At 32.2% G+C, this 19,895-nt stretch overlaps 3 protein-coding genes across 6 annotated transcripts; 2 read left to right on the top strand and 1 right to left on the bottom strand.

Annotated features, from left to right (window-relative positions):
* The first annotated feature begins 3,607 nt into the window (after positions 1-3,607).
* LOC120075950 (Ribosomal protein L39 family protein) lies at positions 3,608-4,387 on the top strand. The gene is made up of 3 exons (XM_039029708.2): positions 3,608-3,752; positions 3,880-3,983; positions 4,075-4,387. Exons 1-3 carry the CDS (start codon positions 3,750-3,752, stop codon positions 4,121-4,123), a joined length of 156 nt encoding a protein of 51 aa, XP_038885636.1. The 5' UTR covers positions 3,608-3,749; the 3' UTR covers positions 4,124-4,387.
* Positions 4,388-6,774: 2,387 nt separating this feature from the next.
* ASP5 (aspartate aminotransferase 5) lies at positions 6,775-10,655 on the top strand. Of its 4 annotated transcripts, none has more exons than XM_090312952.1 (13): positions 6,815-6,974; positions 7,071-7,142; positions 7,287-7,361; positions 7,579-7,622; positions 7,751-7,945; positions 8,082-8,120; positions 8,207-8,296; positions 8,437-8,545; positions 8,630-8,739; positions 8,880-9,023; positions 9,232-9,398; positions 9,813-10,077; positions 10,311-10,655. In XM_090312952.1, the coding sequence occupies exons 5-13, from the start codon at positions 7,769-7,771 to the stop codon at positions 10,440-10,442; spliced, it is 1,233 nt and encodes a 410-aa protein (XP_090169078.1). In that variant the 5' UTR covers positions 6,815-6,974; positions 7,071-7,142; positions 7,287-7,361; positions 7,579-7,622; positions 7,751-7,768; the 3' UTR covers positions 10,443-10,655. The 4 variants fall into 4 exon arrangements, with proteins under 4 accessions (XP_038883998.1, XP_038883999.1, XP_090169078.1 ...); XM_090312953.1 differs by having other exon boundaries at positions 6,866-6,974; positions 7,290-7,361; XM_039028070.2 differs by lacking the exon at positions 7,579-7,622 and having other exon boundaries at positions 6,775-6,974.
* A 638-nt stretch (positions 10,656-11,293) lies between these two features.
* On the bottom strand, positions 11,294-15,540 carry LOC120075064 (putative receptor-like protein kinase At1g80640). Its single transcript, XM_039028220.2, has 10 exons — positions 14,809-15,540; positions 14,562-14,729; positions 14,199-14,455; positions 13,959-14,091; positions 13,761-13,824; positions 13,530-13,626; positions 13,223-13,325; positions 12,018-12,136; positions 11,827-11,916; positions 11,294-11,715 (listed from the first exon to the last, which is right to left on the bottom strand). The coding sequence occupies exons 1-10, from the start codon at positions 14,972-14,974 to the stop codon at positions 11,563-11,565; spliced, it is 1,350 nt and encodes a 449-aa protein (XP_038884148.1). The 5' UTR covers positions 14,975-15,540; the 3' UTR covers positions 11,294-11,562.
* Positions 15,541-19,895: the final 4,355 nt, after the last annotated feature.

Genomic DNA, 19,895 nt, shown 5'->3' with positions numbered 1-19,895 from the left:
CCACACCTTCTCATGGCCTAAGAAGTGTTCACTCATAGTGGGACTATGATGTATTGTTTATTAGCAGAATTAATGGTACTTAAGGAGTTAGATGTAACTATAGGGGCAAAACGGTAAATTAGCACAACTGTACTTACGAGTAATTTGTGAAGGATCATCATACTGCTGATTAGTTATATCCGATGGACACAGAAATATATTTGTAGTGCGAAGAGTGTAACTGTCGGTCTTTAGTGGAGTGTCCGACGGTTAACGGATGGTGGATATCGTGATTAAAGAGTTTAGTCAGTTATTCACGTACCATTGGAGTTTCAAGCTATAGGTCTATAAGGTCCCCTTGGTAGATTAATGGATTCATGTTTGAGAATCAGTTTTTGGGTTAGTTTAAAGTATTCAAATTAACAAGAGGGAATTTAATTATATATGATATAATTAAATTAATTCAATTATATACGATATAACTGACTTGATGTATTAGATATATTAATTGGAGGAATTAATATAAATATGATTTATATTAATTGCAATAAAGGAGAAAAAGAACTATGGTTTATATATTACATATGATGTGATATTAAAACTATAGGTTATAGATATAATATGATAAATTAGTTATTATATTTATTTATAACAAAAACAATTATGAGATAATTGTGGTTAGTTATTTTTCTCTATTAACCGATCATGTGGGAAGTTATTATCAGTTTTAATAACTGAAGAATAAAAATGAAAATTGTTTTCATTTTTCAGAATGCAAGACATAACGATCGGGTAAAAAAAAAAGCTATATTATAGCCTTTGAGAGAGTAAATTATCAAGCTCCTCATTACTAGACGATAGCTCCTCATTTGCTATACGATCGAGTATCCAACCCTATACGATTGATGTTTCTCATTCTCCCACTTACTCAATCGTTTAGTTCATCCTTCCCTCTACCAAATCCATACAGAGTCCACACCTCCTAGATTCTCACACCGAGAATACCAAGGTAGCCTCTTGGTAGTGTCGAGTTGTTGTTTGAGGGTCGAGGATCGAGTGTTACTCGATTGTGTTCGAGGATCTGACAGTTTGTGATTTTCACTGGTTGTTCGTTGCATTCGTGCACTTGATCGAGTTTTCTTGGACACTTGACTGGTGTTGATCGAGGAAATACTAGAAGAAGAGTTCTTCAAAAGTATGTCACTAGATTCCCTGTGTATTTAACTTAAAATCATGTTGTAATTTACTCGATGATGCATAACTGTTGTTGTTTATTTGTAAATGCTTTGTTCTTTCACAATGGGTTTGGAACAATCTTCTTTTGCTCAATGGTTCTCTTGTTTAAAAGTTCCTTCAGAATGTTAGTTTATTGGTTTGTGGTTAATGCAACTAAAATATCATATATTTCATGACAAAAGTGAATAAAATATCATATATTATTAATCATTGAAATGGTTGTTCATACAAGTGTTTACAAGCTACAGGACCTTACAAGATTTAGGGCATCAACCCCAACAATAAATCTTATAAAGTAAATGAAACAAATTAAAACTTACATTGCAAGCATTGACATACTTTATAAAATTATAACGTTTATAAGATTACCTAAAGTAATGTCATACATCTTGCAATGTTTATTCGTTACTAATATATAACATTTATATAACTAAGTAATGAACCATGCTATAGCATACATTCCATACAACCATTCAACCTTTTTATAACACTTATAATATAAATGATGCATGGATATGCTATAATGCATGCATACATATACTATAACTCTTATATTATATGATGCATGAGCATGTTTTATGTAATTTAAATCATGCATACTAGTATATTATAACACTTATAATATAAAATGATGCATGAAATTAAATGTATAACTGGTGGGTTTTCCTCCTTATTCATAAAACAACTTTTAACCTTATACTTAAGTACTGGCCTGTATATTTATACTACCACCGATTGCACTATCTAACACAAAAATATAACACTAATCCATGATCAATTCTTGTCTTGACAATTTTATTCATTGGCTTAAACATTTACATACCTTCATTCCTAAATTATCATAACTCTACATAGTTTCATCAATCTTTAGCATCTCTGAACTGAGGCATATATTTGTTCATTCCTAACATAATTTCCATGAGATAAACTAGTACCAAGTGACCTCATAATGACGTTATATAAAGAGACTAATCATTTCGTGATCCAATCTTATACAAACTCTTTGTATAGAATACCCCCACTCGCATATCTCCACATGAATGATCAGAATTAGATCATTTGTAGCAATTTATAACACTTGCAACACTACAAAACGAGTCGTATCCGTAGTGTCACCATGATAAGGTACCCAGCCTTATCCATCTACTACAAACCGTTTAGGTTATTATTTAAACAATATCTACTTGTATGTCTCTACATACTTATTTAAATTACATGAAATAACCTCAGATTTTAGTTTATTGGAATGAGTATATGCGGATAAAATAACACTTATTTTATCAACAACAATATGTTTATACAAAGTTTACAAACTACGAGATTACAAGGAGATTAGGACACCATTCTCAACATAAAAAATGTCATAGATTTTTAATTATTTCACTAAGAGTTATTAGCTTTAATATTGGACTAATTTAACATTTTCATTATTATTTAAATTTTTTTGAAATATTTACTTCTTTTATTATTAACATCATTTTCAAATTTTGACTTTTTTTTTTTTGTTTTATGGATTTCGATTAATGATATTTAATGCAAAATATTTCAAATTAATGTTTCCTTCATTTTAGGAGGCTTTGTTTATTTTCTTTCGTATTCCAAGCCACTCACATCTTCGTTGAGATCTCAAAACATATATTGAATATACTGATAATATACTGAAAAATGTAAATATACGTCGCATACACGATTTTTTGTTGACAAATATACTAAAAAGTGTAAATATACATAGCATATATTATTTGGTGTACAAGATGTGGGCATTGGTTGGGAGTGATTGTGAGGTATATAAATTTTCTTGTTCATGCTTTTACAAATATACCCTTGTTTAATTCTAGAAAATTCCAAGATATATATCTCTATGTATATGTGCATGTATACATGTACGTAAGTATACTTGATATATATTGTGTTGTATATATCAAATATACCTTGGTTTCTCTTTCGAATCTTGTGATCGATTCTTGTATTCCTTTTAAGAGGACAATTTTTGAACTTTTGGAGAAACTTTCCTCAAAGAAGTTCATCTTCATAAGGCGAGAAACTTTCTATATATATTTTTTTAATAAAAAATAAGAACGGTAAGAAAGGTTGACAAAATAAATTGGACCATACTTTTTGTGTAAAATAATAGATCATTAAGTTGTTCATGTGAGAAATAAAATTTTAGAGAATCATGTAATTTGGTCTATTTATTTAAGGCTATGTGTCTAGACAACATATGGGACCATTTAAAGTAGGAAAGGGGTTATTCTATGGGCCACATATCTACTTATAGGTAGGCCCATTTTAACCAGGCTTCAAAGTTTTGTTCAAGGAGCTCAAAAAGGCCTTTACGGATCAGCCCATTGAATTGTCCGTCAATAAAATGGGCTGAGCTTTCAATCAACCTGGGCTTGCCTTGAACCGAGCAACATGGCTTTTCCCGTCCACATAAAATGCTCATCTCCTCTTTCACTCACTGTCTCTGGAATTAGGGTTTCGCTTCTTGTTCGTTGTTCGTAGCCCTCGCAGCCGGATCCCGACTCTCCAAGATGGTAACTGTTTCTTCTCTGTACCGATTTTCTTTTTGAAATCTTTCTTTCTATTTTTTTTTGTATCACACTTTCCATTCAATTTTGTTTCGGGAGGTTTTGTGATGTGAGTTTTCTTAAATGTGCGCAGCCGTCTCACAAGACCTTCAGAATCAAGAAGAAGTTGGCGAAAAAGATGAGACAGAACAGGCCAATTCCTCACTGGATCCGTCTTAGGACTGACAATACTATCAGGTCTTTACTCTTCCATTGTGTGTTTCTTCATCATATTATTTCAATATTTCTCAGTTTTAAATCTAACGCTGCATTTTGATGTATCGTTCAGGTACAATGCGAAGCGAAGGCACTGGCGCCGCACTAAGCTCGGGTTTTGAGGTGTTTTGCATGTGATTTTCTCTTCATCCTTCGCAATTGTTTTGGACCTATTTAAGCGTTAGTTATGGAGAAGACGAAGAATATAGAGCTAGATTTTTGAATTTTTTGCCTCTCAATTAAGAACTTGTCGAAGAGAAACTCGTGTAGTTTGTAGCTTTAATTCTGTGCTAAACTTATGTCTCGAGTGAAGTCAATTCCGAAGTTAATCTTGTGTTCGTTTCGATCGATACTATTCTAGTTCAGTTTGGTGCCATTTCTTCTAACTCATGTGCAGAGTTATATTATGATCATGATCGTTCAAGTATTATTCGTGTTGGTACCTGTCTGCAAGATCATCAATTTATGAGTTATTGTTTTCTTCGTATATTCATTTACTGGCTGCATTTGTTTGCATATTCGAACACATTTATCTCCTAGAAGTTTCTTTTATGATTTATTTCTATTTTGGTTGCTGAAGTTTTGGAACTTTGATTTGACTATGAACTCTTAAGTAAATTTCATGTTTTGTTTCTATTTAACAAACTTTCTACCCAAGGTCATTTTCATTTTCAATGGAGAGTGTTTTCTTTTTGGACTTGGGCAAGTCTGTATCTGGTGTAGAGTTGCAAGTTGTAGTGCTTCGTTAAATGTGCAAAATCAAGAAAGAGTAGAAGATGACTTTTTTCGATAAAATGTGGACTTCAATAGCGTCTAACCCTAAAACTTAGCACCAATTTTGGTAGACCAAACATCCCTTTCATGCTTTGAGCAAAGAATTTGAGTGGTAATGGCATTCGATCAAATCTGAAAAATGCATAATCCTTGTAGATGTGTTACTTGCCTCCATTATTATCATTGGTCTTGGGTGAATTTCAAGTTGCACAAGAATTTCATCCAAATGATAAATCACAAGTATTTCATCCAAATGTTGAATCATGTGGTGCTGGGTGGTGGATTTACCTTATTTTAAAAATATTAATCATTGAATTGTTTGTGTTTGAAAAGGTTCTATGGAAATGGGTTGTGTAGCCTTTGGTTGATTAAATGTTGCTCTCCATGTAATGTTTTTGACTTGCTCAGCCTGTGTTTTCAACGAGTGGGGAAAGTAAATTGATATTGGTTTCTTTAATCAATGATATGTTGAACACATAGTGGCTTAGTGTACAAGTGTGTTCATGTTGGCTTGTTCTCGACTTTTGATAGTTGATGTAAGTAGGTGGTCGTCAATTTAATATTATGATGATGCTTATTGATCACAAGCTCAACTGGTGGTGACATTCTCTCTGGGTGGTTAAAATAGTCCTATTTATGTATTATATCTTGACCCTTAATAATATTTGCTAATTTATATTTATCAACTCTCAAGGACGGGCAGTAAACTAATAATTAAAGACCTGTATAGTAACTATTTTGTTTCTATTTCTCCTTCATTTGTTACAATGATTTGCATCTTTTTTAAGTATAGGGGTTGAATTTTTAACTAAATTTCAAACATAAAAACAACTTTCTTTTAGTTTTCACAATTTGATTTGGCTTAATTTCAAAAATGAAAAATAAAAAATAAAATGGTTACTAATGCGCTAGATATGTTTAAAAATTTAGATGGATTTTTGGAATTTATTTCTTTTAGTACATTAAATGTGGCAGGAGATTTGAATTTTGAAATGATACAACTAAAAACATACAACTATGAACAAAACCATGGGCTTCTTTTAAATAAAATACATAAATTAACTATGGGCAATTACGTCATACGACCAGTTTAGATATTAAGAATGGATTGACCTTTTTTTAAAAAAAAAAAAAAAAAGAAAAAGAAGGTATTACTTTGGGACAAATAAAGTTATTTAGGTGTGATTACTATCAAAACTTGCAAAAGAGACCAAGTTGATATAACAAATAATTTTATTATTTTCTTTATAGTCTGATCTAATCTTTTGCATACAAAATTACCCAACCTCTTCTATATTACCTTTTAAATATTTAATAGCATGGATGGACAAATCACTTTTTGAAACACTTGAAATTTCATTAAAAAGGAAGTCTTAAATATTTCAAATTTGAGAAAATTAAAAAAGACAGATATTTGGTTGACATGAATTATTAGTAATTTTTTCCAAATAAAACCATCCTCGACATGGTTTTAATGTTGCTTCTCTCTAAATTCTTACTAATTTTTATAACATATGCATTTTATATTTTATTGTACGCATAAAAAATATTTTATAGGACTTTTTTCAAATATAGAAGAATGAATTAAAATATTTATAAATATAACAAAATTTCATTATATCATGATAGACTATTATTTGTATCGTATCATGATAGACACATATAATAGTCTATCGCATATGGACTGTGATATTTTGCTATTATTTATAAATATTTATAGCAGTTTTGTCATTTAAAATTTTTTTTTTTTTTTTTTAAGGGGAGGGATTTTTTTTTTTTAGAGTTAAAATGGATTTTTTAAAATTTTAACGGTAATTTAATAAGATTAAAATCAATTTGATGTGTTAAAATTTGATTCTTTTACCGTTTAAATTTAAAAAGGATAGGAATCAAATAAGAAGCACAATGGTTGGGGATAAATAACAGTGGATCAAAATAAATTACAATGTCGTACACGTGGCTTCATCCTAAGACACGAACACAATCCATAAAACCAATAGCCCATTTTAACCTTCTTAAGCTACCAAAATTACCATTTCGGCCCAAACACAGAGAACAGATCTAACGGGCGCTCGTAGTTTTGCAGCGAAGTCCCTGCTCCGTCAACAAACTGCCCCTCGGACCCATCGCCTTGTCTCCTCCGTCTCGTTCTCTCTGTGAACTCCAATCTCCATTTTCATTGATCCGATTTCCACTAAGGTTCGTATCTAACCTCTATGTTCATTGATTTTCTGTTATGTTAATTCGTTTCTGTTTGCTCTATTGCTGAGCTTATTTCTTCTTGCGTGGATTTAGATGGCGTCCTCTATCCTCCCTCTTGCTTCCGCCTCCTCTTCTGCTTCACGTTCCTCACTTGAGAACAAGAAGGTTTTCTCTATTTCCTGTGTACTATCGCTTTCGTTCTTATGTTGCTTTTGTCTTTTGGTTTCTATCTTTTTGTTGTTTTGATTACTCGAATGGATGTGGTAATTTATGACTAATGAGGAACAATTGCGCGTTCCGCTCCTTTAGCAGGGGAAGTGGAACCTTGGAAGTAGCTGTCTAAGCTTTGATCATGACAGAAACCATTTATTCGCGAAGACGAAGGTACGCTTAGTCTCTCTCTTTCAGTGGTAAAATTGATTATATAACTTCTCTTCATTTGGTTGCTAATTGATGTAGTTGTATCTCCATTATACTTATCCTATGGAAATATTTTGCGTAGTGTTTCCATTTTTTTTTTTTTAATAATAAAAAGAATCCTATTCGTTCATTAGATTGAGTGTTTATACGTGTCTTTTTTGGATGCTGTTTACCTCTGAAGGATATCTGTGCAACCGCTATCATGATTCATGGACATATAATGAGGTGTTAGTTGTCCTTATCTCTAAATTTTATTTGCTTATCTTGGTAGATGGAGTTAGTGAAGTGTATAGTGGAGTTGAGTGCAGGGAAGTGAAAGGCGGATTGATGCAGTACTATTTTTTTATTTTCAGTCCTTGAGCAGGATATCTATGGTTGCTTCAGTTAATGTCTCTCGGTTTGAGGGGATAACGATGGCCCCTCCCGATCCAATTCTTGGAGTTTCTGAGGCTTTCAAAGCAGATACGCACGGAAACAAACTCAACTTGGGAGTTGGCGCATACCGCACAGAAGAGCTACAGCCTTATGTGCTTGATGTTGTGAAGAAGGTTAAGATCTATCCTTATCCGATTCTATAATTGGGTTTTGCTAATTAGATCTTTGTATTTTCTATTCAGTCTTGGTTTCTAATGGAGGTTGGCAATAGCTTTTATTTTATTGAAACTGGCTTGCTTGATTAAACAGGTTGAGACACTTATGCTGGAGAGGGGAGATAACAAAGAGGTACATTGATGTTCCTGCAATTGAATGTTATTTGAAATTCTTATCTGACTCAAGGGTGCTGTAGATAATCTATTTTCAATGTCTAGTATCTCCCAATTGAAGGTCTGGCAGCTTTTAATAAGGCGACTGTAGAGTTATTATTTGGAGCTGATAATCCAGTCATTAAGCAGCAACGTGTACGTCAAACTTTAGCTTGAAAATCCTTTTTTTTTTCCCCCCCTATATCATCAGTTTTTTGCTTTAAGAAATAATCAATGAGATATTACTATTGTGAAGTGTGATCCCATTTTGTTTTATTTATTCTTTATTTACCTAGGTTGCAACTATTCAAGGTCTGTCGGGGACTGGTTCTCTTAGAGTAGCTGCTGCTCTTATAGAACGATACTTCCCTGGTGCAAAAGTTCTTATATCTTCTCCGACTTGGGGTTTGTATTGATATGTTTACTTTACTATTTATTGGCTTGGTTCTTGGCAAACTAATCTTCAAGGTCGGGACATTCTTATTGCAGGGAATCATAAAAATATTTTCAATGATGCAAGAGTTCCATGGTCTGAGTATCGATATTATGACCCTAAAACAGTTGGTTTGGATTTTGAGGGGATGATATCTGATATTAAGGTCATTGCTTGACTATATAATTTTCTCCTTCTACCATTTGTCTTGAGGTGCTAGTTCTCAATTTCATTCCAAAGTTTTATGGCTTATTTTATTGATGCTTTTCTTGCACCATACATTGTCTTTCCACCCACATCTTCCAGGCAGCACCTGAAGGATCATTTGTGCTGCTTCATGGTTGTGCTCACAACCCAACTGGCATTGACCCAACACCTGAGCAGTGGGAAAAAATTGCTGATGTCATTCAGGAAAAGAACCACATTCCATTTTTCGATGTTGCATATCAGGTATTGACCCTTTGAAAATAAAAGGCTAATACAGTATTTTGTTGCAAGTTGGAGTTTGGGTCGTCTACATGCAGCTTTTTTCTTCTTTATTTTTTTTTGCAGCATCTATTCTATATGCAGTTATGTCTTTGTGAATTTGCTCTTTTTTTTTTGCGTGTCTTCTTAAAAAAGCCCTCTGTAAATAAAATTTCTTCATCTTGAGTTCTAGGGATTTGCTAGTGGAAGCCTTGATGCAGATGCAGCATCTGTTAGGCTGTTTGCTGCTCGTGGTTTGGAGCTTTTGGTTGCTCAATCCTATAGTAAAAATCTTGGTCTTTATGCTGAAAGGATTGGAGCTATCAATGTCGTCTGCTCATCAGCAGATGCAGCAGTAAGGTGCAGCTGAGCAAAATTTTATGCCCTTTCTTTTCCATGATTTAATACGCCTGTGATTATTTTACTGCCCAAATTGTTGTGTGGAAATGCATAAGACCCTAAGTAGAAGATGGTTACAAAATCCTGGCTTATATATAATATTGTACTATTACATGAAAGAAAAGGAAATAGGCACTTCAACGCTCTCCTGCAGATTCAGAAAATATCTTGGATAAGAGATGCAACTTGCGTAATTTCAGAGTTAAATCAAATTATTTTTTATTGGTTTGGTTCATTCTGATTAATCATCTCTAATTTTCATAATGATTAATGTATTGAATTGTTCTTTTCTCGTTGAAGTCTGTAGCTTGGGGACGTGATCCATTTTGTTTTACTGCTATAAATTCCTAAGGGGGGTACCTTTTATATTTTTAGGGTAAAGAGCCAGCTGAAGAGGCTTGCTCGACCAATGTACTCAAATCCTCCAGTTCATGGGGCTAGAATTGTAGCTAACATTGTTGGAGATCCATCACTATTTAACGAGTGGAAAGCAGAAATGGAAATGATGGCTGGAAGGATAAAGAATGTTAGACAGAAACTCTATGATAGTCTCTGTGCAAAAGATAAAAGTGGGAAAGATTGGTCCTTTATACTCAAGCAGATTGGCATGTTCTCATTCACAGGCTTGAGCAAAGTTCAGGTAATTTTCTTGTAATTAATTAATCAACTTTTATCTACTGAAAAGCAATATAAGCTAACTCCCAGTTTGCCATTTTGATCCAAAAAATTCATAAATTGGGAAGGGAAACAATGCAAGGCTTCTTGACATTTTCAATCATAAGTGATTATAATAGTCTATTGCTTTATCTGATTCCTTTTTCATTTGTTGCCAATAACGCAATTTTTTGCATTGCATTCTTTATGTTCAAGCAGAGTGATAATATGACGGACAAGTGGCATGTATACATGACAAAGGATGGACGAATATCTTTGGCTGGATTGTCGTTAGCTAAGTGTGAATATCTCGCAGATGCCATCATTGATTCATTCCACAATGTACGGTAAAATGGATATCAGATAGGATATATGATAAAAATATTTCTTCAAAGTTTTGTTTTCAAATATTGTATTCATGAGTGATAATTAAGACTTCACCGAATCTAAGTTACCTGAGACATTGATCTAAATTTTGTAATAAAGTGGCTCAGTGATAGTCAGACGTCTTCATTCAAGATCAAATTTAAAGCAACCTGTAATGTAATTTTCCTATTACTTTAACCATTGGTGTTTGTTATTTGCATGTTTGAATTTTTCATCAAGAGTGGCAGTTCATTATCTTTATCTTCATTACAACTTAACTCTAGTTTTCAAGTATCTACCATCTGTTATAAAAGTTCTGAACCCTGATAGAGTTTTCAATAGTTTTGATACGAACACTCGAGAAACCTGAGATGAACGAAAAATGAAATTTATGATAATCGAAGTGGGAAAATTTTTATTCAGGAGGTGTTGTCGTGTTGGTCAGTAGCATCGAGCCAGCTAGGGTAGAGTATGATGATGGAAGATAGAGGCATAAAACTTTTCCTCCATTTATATAAATCCCAAGAATTCAAATATGCTGTAGATACAAAGATATAGAAGGAAAAATGCCTTGTTGCCGTTTTTTGGATTTTCGCTTTTTAGTGAAATAATATTTCTCTATGCTCCTAGAAGTACTGATATATGAATTGAAGATATACTTTTCATCAATAAGTTATAGAAAATATCTGATGAAGCATTGCTCAAACATAAGAGTAAGAAATCATTAATGTCTTTGCTGGTTAAACCAGTCAAGTCGATATTTCAAGGGTTAGGAAATTATATTACTTCGCAGAGTGCCTCAGACCATGTACACAACTCTTTCAAAACATGTATTATTTTGACCCAAAATTATACATTTTTATTATTTTTGTGGAGGATAAAAGAAATATATGTAGTGTAACATTCCACCAGTCCTCACAAGGATTTCAACCAAGCACCAAAAGCAATTGGTTTTCATATCATTCACCCCAGCAACCATATTTGCAGAAATAAGAACAAATATGATTGAAAGAATCATATATTTGAGCATTGAAGAACCTTGAAACCAGTGCTGTAGTATCATGAAACACTTCCCTTTCTCTCACTTTCTCCTACCAAATAATAGCTAAGCTGGAGCCACAGGAGCTTGTGATGTTGATGATCTATGAGTCCCTCCAAGCTCAACAGGAACGAGAGGAATAAGAGAGTGCAAGACGTCTGTTATTAGGGGACGATAGCTCGGTTCTGGTTGCACGCATAGCACAGCGACAGCAGCAACCTACATCATTCCATAATTATACATTCAACTCAATTTCATTGATAGTATGAACTTACAGAATGCCAATAGGAAGGAAAAGCTCTAGTAGAAGAGAAGGGAGTATTTACGAACCTGAAATAAGTGTTTCGGATCCATTGTGTTTCTAATCACTGGATCAACGATATCAGGTAACTTTGATCTATCAGTGAGCTGAGGCATAGCCTGCAAGAAAAAAAAAAGGGAAAAAAAGCCAATTAAAAGTTGTAAGATTGTGAAACATACATGTTGAATATCATTAGAGGTTGGTTCAGTAGGAGTTTTACCCATGTGACAATGGATTGACATTGAGATGGTGCCAGTTTTTCAACAGGCCTTTTCCCTAAGAGAAGCTCCAAAAGCACAACGCCAAAAGCATAGACATCACTTTTATCAGTCAACTTACCTGTGCACAAGTAATCATTTTTTTACCACAAAAACCAAATTGGAGCCGGAAGAAGGAGACTCTACGGAGCTGAATCAGCCAACATATCCACATACAAATTACAGACAAGTTGAAAACAAAATCTTCATTTTTACTTCTTGGGATCTTCAAGAACAGGTTAATAATTTTGCCCTTATGATGTAAACAATGCATTTTGTTATAACAGAAACGAAATTTACGAGAAAAGAATAAGAACAAGAAGAAATCGACACATAAATTTATCTGGTTCACTAATAGTATATTAGCTACATCCAAAAACAGAAGGAGGGAGCAGTTTTACTACTAGATGAAAATATCATATAATATAGATACAAATGCGCCAATAAGATTAGAGGATTTATGTATAGCACCTTATGAAATCCTAGATCCAAAATCATGAATAATATATAACAGATCCAAAGTATTCCAACATATTCTCCCTTCTGAATATATTAACTAGCTTGGAAAGGGAGAGAAGAGTAAATCTCATGAAACAAGCTTTTCTTTACAATTCTCTACCACTCTCTTTTTCTTCTCTCTTTCTTCTTTGTCTATTGCTTTTGGTTGCATGCTGCTTACCCTTTTACAAATTAGACTAGATTCCAAGACAGATGGGATGGCCCACTATAATAATCATATCTTCTTACTAATTTTTTCTGAAAAAAAGGAAAAAAAAAAAAAAAAAAAAAAAGAGAGAGAGAGAGAGACTTATATCATTTTGAGCTAGCTGTGGCCTCCACCTAGCACTTGATATCATATACCATCAAGATTTTAAGTTTTAGAGATAAAAGTTCAAGCAAATTGAAACATGATAAGACCCTTTTAACAGCTAAAAAAGGCAAACACCAAATTAAGCCTAGCTTTTTTGAAAACAGGAGTCTTAACTTTATGATCTATCAACTACATCATTTCACAGACCAAAGGTGAAAAATCATCTCAAAAGTTAATTTACTAATTGAGCTCCTAATTACGTTCTTTAACATTAAATTATGCTACTAATTATAAAAGTGATACTATAACATGTTCATTAAATTATTTTCACAAAATTAAAGGTTGAGTTTGACATACCATCTAAAAGATATTCTGGAGCAACATAACCCATCGTTCCAGAAAGCTTTATATCATTCTTGTTTTGTGCTCCAACAATTACAGACAAGCCAAAATCAGAAAGCTGAATCCACAACACAAAAAAAAAAAAAAAAAAAGAAGAAGTTTAGGTATCTCTCTTCCATTGTTTTCTTCTTTTAAATAATTGAGGGCCTAGCCCCAGCCTGTTTGTTTTAAATAAATAATGGTCTGATTTCAGATATCTTTTTTAAAAATAAAAAGCATTGGATTGGATTTTTTCAAACTTCAATTTGATGTACTATTTTACCTTAGCATTGAAGTTTGCATCTAAAAGAATATTGGAGGATTTCAGATCTCTATGTATTACTGCTGGCTTGCAGTGCTCATGCAGATATTCTAATGCTCTGTGGTCAACAGTTTTCAAATGTCAGAAACACACAAGCAGGAAGCTTAAAAGAAGGAAGGAATTATTATCAAGAGATAATCACATTGTGGCAGTCTTGTTGAAAGCCATTGTAGGAAAAAAAAAAAAGCTCACCTAGCTGCATCAAGAGCAATCTTCATGCGCATGTGCCATGTTAATGCCTCTCCATGTGAAGGCCCTAAAAACATTAAACATTAAACATTTTAATTTCAGACAACTCTGAGCAAGTAGGGGATAATCATAGAGCATAATCATAGAGCCAATTAATTAATAAATCACAAAAAGTTAAGAGGCTTTGATTTGGGGTTTTACCATGTAACAGTGTCTCTAGTGATCCATTTTCCATTAACTCATACACAAGAAGCCTTGATTCCCCATGAATGGTGTAACCCAGAAGGCGAATGATGTTTGAGTGATGAATTTTGCTCAATAAATCAACTTCATTCTGCAAAATTTCAAGTTGTGGAGTTCATTTTTTTTGTTGATTGCTCGAGATATAAGGAGGAAGAAGAAGAAGAAGAAGAAGAAAATGATGGTAGAAAGAAACAGAACCTCAAATTCTTTCTCTGAATCCTTATCGTTACATTCAAGTTTCTTTACCGCGACGTATAAGTTTTCTTCTAAACGAGCCTTGTAAACCCTTCCAAATCCACCCTCCCCTAGAATGTTACTTTCCTCGAAAATGTTGGTGGCTTTTTCCAGCACCTCGTAATCAATGAGTGGAACAGCTACTTTATTGTTACCCATCATTTTGTTTGAGCTGAATTTACGCAAAATTGGAGCTAACCCAACAATACCCTTCTCAGCATCTTCAAATCCAAATCCAAACAAGAAACAAAAAACCCCCAAATGAATCGATTCAAATCGGAAGAAAATGGCAGATAACTCGAAAGACAATATGGGTTTTACTTTTACCTGAGCTCCGAACGTTTCGTTTATGGAAGTTAGGGGAGTTTCTTCTGTGATAAATCCACAAAAACAGTGAAACCACTAAGACAGCACCCAATGAAGCACAAACGATAAGAGCAATCAGCATTTTCTTGTGGGTATCGCTTGTAAGATTCTCCATTCCCTTCGGAATTCCTGGAAACACATAACAGAGGAAATTTCAGTGGGCAACAAAACGATGAACAGTTGAGAGAGAGATCTGAAAAGTACCCACCTGGAGATGAAGCAGTCATTGAATCCAAAACTGGAGAAATGGGAGAAGGAGACTGTTGTAGTAGTTCCAAAGAAGAAGCACCCACCAAAACAGAGGGGATTTGAAATCGCAGAAAAGGAAGAACAGAAGGAAAAAGAAGAAAGGAGACAGGAAGAAGAGGCTTCATATTATCCTTACTTTAATTTTTTCAAGGATTTCATGAAGATATGGAGAAAGAGAGAGATGGGTGTCGTGTTGTGGATTCAAAACGACGAAAGAGAGTGTGATTTTGGATTTGGGGATTGAAAATTTGAAACAGAAAGGACTTTTTCTATGCGCAAAGAAATGCACAAAAACACAGAGAGCATACGAATCATGTGGGCAGTTATTGGGAAAAAGGGTTTTAAAATCCCATTTCTCTGACTGAAAGAGATGCCATTAAAACAAAAACAGTAAAGAAGAAGAAGAAGAAGAAGAAGAAAGGAGAGAGAGAGAATCAAAATGTAGTGGTAATGGCAGTAGGTAGATAACCAAATCCCAAAAAGGGGGAATTGAAAATTCATTTGTTTTAACACCATGTTGGCGCACTGTACAGTTCAGGAGCCGTCGTCTTCACTGGTCGTCGGATGCTCAAATCAAATTTTAGGAAAGTTTTTGAGAAGGACAAAGCTTTGGGTTCGAAAATGGTGCAAGCTTTTGGAAAAATATGAACTTTTCATTTTTGTATCCTTAGTCTTTACGAGTAATTGGATTGAAATTTCAAGTTGTCAAAATGCCTTTTATTATATATAAAAAAAATTATTTTGATTTTTATGGATCAAAAGGAAAAATGTATATTGATCAAAATGAATTAAAACAAACATATGTAGGACCGAAATTGTATTTAAACTTTAGTAAAAACACACTCAGATTTTTGTTGTTGGTTCTTAAAAAATATAAATTGTAATATTATTGTTGACTTGACATTTATTGTTTCAAAATTACTAAAAACTAGTCACATTAGGGTTTGTTTGGAATTTCTAAATGTTAAATTAAAAATCAAGTTATTTTTTTAAAAAATGTGTTTGACAACTACCTAAAATAAATTTTGAATAAATAAATTTAGAAAATAAGTTGATTTAGGATAAATACTTGAAACCAACTTTTAAAAAATGAATTTTGAGTGTTTAATATTTAATCTCTCCCTCGTTTGTATAAGAAATATCGACCACCACCTACGACAATTGTTGTGGGCCAACCTCCGACCACCATTTCAATCGATCGCCTCCGACTTCCAAGCACCATTTTTTGGTCACCATACTGGCGATGCTTCCAGCAACCTCCGCCTTCGACCACCATTCCGACGTCTGCCGGTCAACTCTGGCCATCATCTCCACCGAAAATTCTTTTGTTGTGATTTGAAATTAAAAACACTTTTGGTATATAATAAACCAAACAAACCTTTACATAAAAACACTTTTGAAAAAGAGTTGCTAATAGTTTTTGTCAAAAATGTTTAAATGAAAATACATTTTTAAAAAACATTTTTTTCATAAGTCATTCCAAACAGGTCCTTATTCCATATTTCAAATTTCGTCAAATATTCTAATAAATTCTTAGTGTCAAGAATGTATTATAACCTTCAAATAACGACATTTTAAGAACATTATTATTATTTCTACGCATGCTATCCAAGTTGTTAGATACTAAATTCTATGGGTATTGGTTGTTAAAGTAAATTCAATAGTTGAATTGGAAATTATAAATTGCAAAGAAAATGAAAGAAAACAACACAACATTAATGTGTGAGAGAACAAAATGTTCGTAGAATGATTTCCTTCAAATTCCTATTCATAGAGTTAAGAAAACATGAAAATATATATACTTATTATAGGATTCTTGATCAAATAATAAATGTTTATTTTACGAGAAAATTGTGGCAAAAAATTGAATGGACATGAAATTTTTTTAGATGGAATATTACTAGTAGGAATAAAGTAGAAACTAGCTTCTAATGAGAGTGACCCAACAAATTAAACATATAAAATCCATCTTAATTATGAAAGCTACATGAACGATGGGATGGGAATTAAATATATTGTCATTTCCATGTGAATATGAACACTTTCAAATTTGAGGGAATTATAAATACAATATTTTATTTTAATTTAAATTCTAATATTTGATTTTGATTATCTCATAATGATGGAGTGACTTTTCTAATTTAAAATACTAATTAGACTTTTTTTTTTTTTCTCAATCTAGATCTCGTATTCACAAGTCTATGGTACCAAATATATAAATTCTATATATGACCAACTTCATAATATAATATGCAAATGAGAATATAAATGGACATTAAAAAAATTGAAACCAACATTTAAAAAAAAAATTAAAATGTTATGCCTTTTATTTAAACTATAGATTAAATTAGGAAAAGAGGGAGAATATAGAAAACTTTACTTTTCGTTTTTTGACAAAGAGAATGTGGCTAACTAAATGAGACAAATTGATTGGAAAATTTTGAAGTTTATTAATTACAATATTATATATGTTTTAACCCTCCAAGACCTTCCATGTCTTGGAAACGAATAACCCATCATGTTAGGTAAATTATTATTATTATTATTTATTATTTTATTATTATTATTATTATTTACGATAGAAAATAAAAAAGAATAGAATAGAGAAAAGTCAGCTAGGAACGACAAAACATCGAGCTGACTTTGGTAGGCCTAAATTTCTTTTTGAAAATAAATATGTCTACAAAGTACAAATGGGTTTAAAAAAAATTGAGTTATCATTGTAGAAAATGAAATTAGAAAATTAAAATGAAACATATTTTACGGATATCAAGTAATTTTTATCAATTTTTGTTTAATTTAATATGCAGAAATTTATATGAAATAATAATCCAAAAATAGGTAATAATTATAATTAATCATTAAAGAATAATTAATCTCACACGCGTCCGTTGTTATCGTAGGCTCCTCAAAGGGCTTGACCTCTAGCTTCCTTCTCTTGGTCTAATCTTACTTTTCGGACTAATCTACATGAAACATACTCGCATCAGTGTCATATCGAGCCTATCATACTCCGATCCATAAGTTAGTACAAAAGGCGAATAATTCAACTAAACACACAAAAGTAAGATCATGGCTCTACTATGAAAATTACTCACTCTTCTCCTATGGAGTTGTCAAATAGGGCCATTTGTAATACCCTTTCTCTGACAGTCGTCTATGGTTACATGTAACTTTGACAATGTGAGGGTAGTTTACGACACTCAAAGTTGCATGGTGCTTCCTAGTTCGAGTCTTCGAGTCCAACTCGATTATTTACCAAATGAGATATATATTTACCAGAACATAACTCTGAGTTTTTCCTTTTGGGACATGTGTTCCCTATGTCGCCTCTCGGTTTCCTTTGTGCTTTGGGCCTTGTGGGGGGCTACCCTCAACAATAATAATTAATATTAATTATTTATATTAACTTAATTTGATTACTTCTAATTAAATATTAATGACAACATTTCAATAAAATATCAAATTATTTATAGAATTAGCAAAAAAAAAAAAAAAAACATTGATAAATACTGGTAGATTTCTATTAGTTTCTATCACTGATAGACATTAATAGTCTTCTATTAGTTTCTATCGCTGATAGACATTGATAGACTTTTATCAGCCTATATCAAAGAAGATTAAAAATTTGCTATTTTGTGTAACAATTTTCTTTATTTTTTAATTTTTGAAAATCTTCCTTAATTAATTAAATATTCAACATGAACTAGCTCAGCTGATATAAAATATGAATTATTGATCTAATGATAAAAGATCTAAATCTCGCATTCTGCGTACCGTTGAACTAAAAAATTTCTAATTAACTAATTAAATATATCTAAAATATTGGTAACTAATTATTTCATAATTTCAATAAATAAGTAATTGCAATAATTTAATAAGATATTGTAAAATTGAATTAAGTAGATATTTTAAATTATATTATTGAATTATTTTAGTTATGTAATTAATTGTATTAATTTTGTTAAATCAATATCAGTTAATTTTAGTTGACTGTTTTCAAAATAAAAGGCAAACAAATCAAATCATATCAAAATACTTTTGTAAGGCTGTAGAATACCCTTGACCATAGGTATAAATGATACTTAAAAAAATATTCATCTCATTTTCATACCATAACTCTAGTAACAAAGAAGATTATCATGTACGCTTATCCTTCCCCCTTTTTTTTTTTTTTTTTTTTGAAAGGATTGAATCTCACAGGAGTGATCGCTTTACTTTGATTTTGTTTTAAAATTACAACATAGAAAAGAAGAAACATACATTAATATGTAGTAAGGGAAGAAGAAACATACCTTTAAAGAACCGTTCTTCAAATTTGTCTAGGTCTTTACAATTCATCAACGAACCGATCTTCCATGAACAATATTATGATACCACCATAAGGTCCTCTCCACTATTCTCTTCATAAAGACTAGTTTGTAGGAACCAACGTTTGAAAGAGAGATTGAATCTTGTTGTGGAGAAGATTTTTTTTTGTATCGAGAACTCTTTCTCTAAAAGAAACTTGAGAGATAAGCTGAGAAGATTGATGGAGATAGGAGGGGGTGATAGATGGATATGGGAGGAGGGGGTTTTCATCTACAATAACCAACTCTATATGAGGGGAAAAAAACTTCCCCTCTAAAAGAAACCACTCACTCCCTATTTATTCAATTAAAATGAAATGAAATTTATTTAATTAAAATAAATAATTATTCAATTAAATTAATTAATTGATTTTAAATTAAATATCTCGTTTAATTAAAGAAAAATTTTCATAGATAGAAAAAATGTCAAACTATTTACAGAAATAGCAAAAAAAACACGGATAGACTTTTATCAAAGTCTATCAGTGATACTTCTATCAGTTTCTGTCACTGATATACACTGATAGACTTTCTATCAATCTCGTCTCTATCAAAGAAGATTAAAATTTTGTAATTTTGTGTAAATAGTTTTTCTTATTTTTCTATTTTTGAAAATCCCTTTTAATTAAATATACATTTAAATCATATTCAACTGCGCATCTCTCATAACATATAGTTTTAATATGAATCTCATTCA

Source organism: Benincasa hispida, chromosome 4 (assembly GCF_027475165.1).
Source record: "Benincasa hispida cultivar pf3 chromosome 4, pf3_genome.v1.1, whole genome shotgun sequence".
Classification (NCBI taxonomy): Eukaryota; Viridiplantae; Streptophyta; class Magnoliopsida; order Cucurbitales; family Cucurbitaceae; genus Benincasa; species Benincasa hispida.
This window is presented reverse-complemented; position numbering and strand designations above follow the sequence as displayed.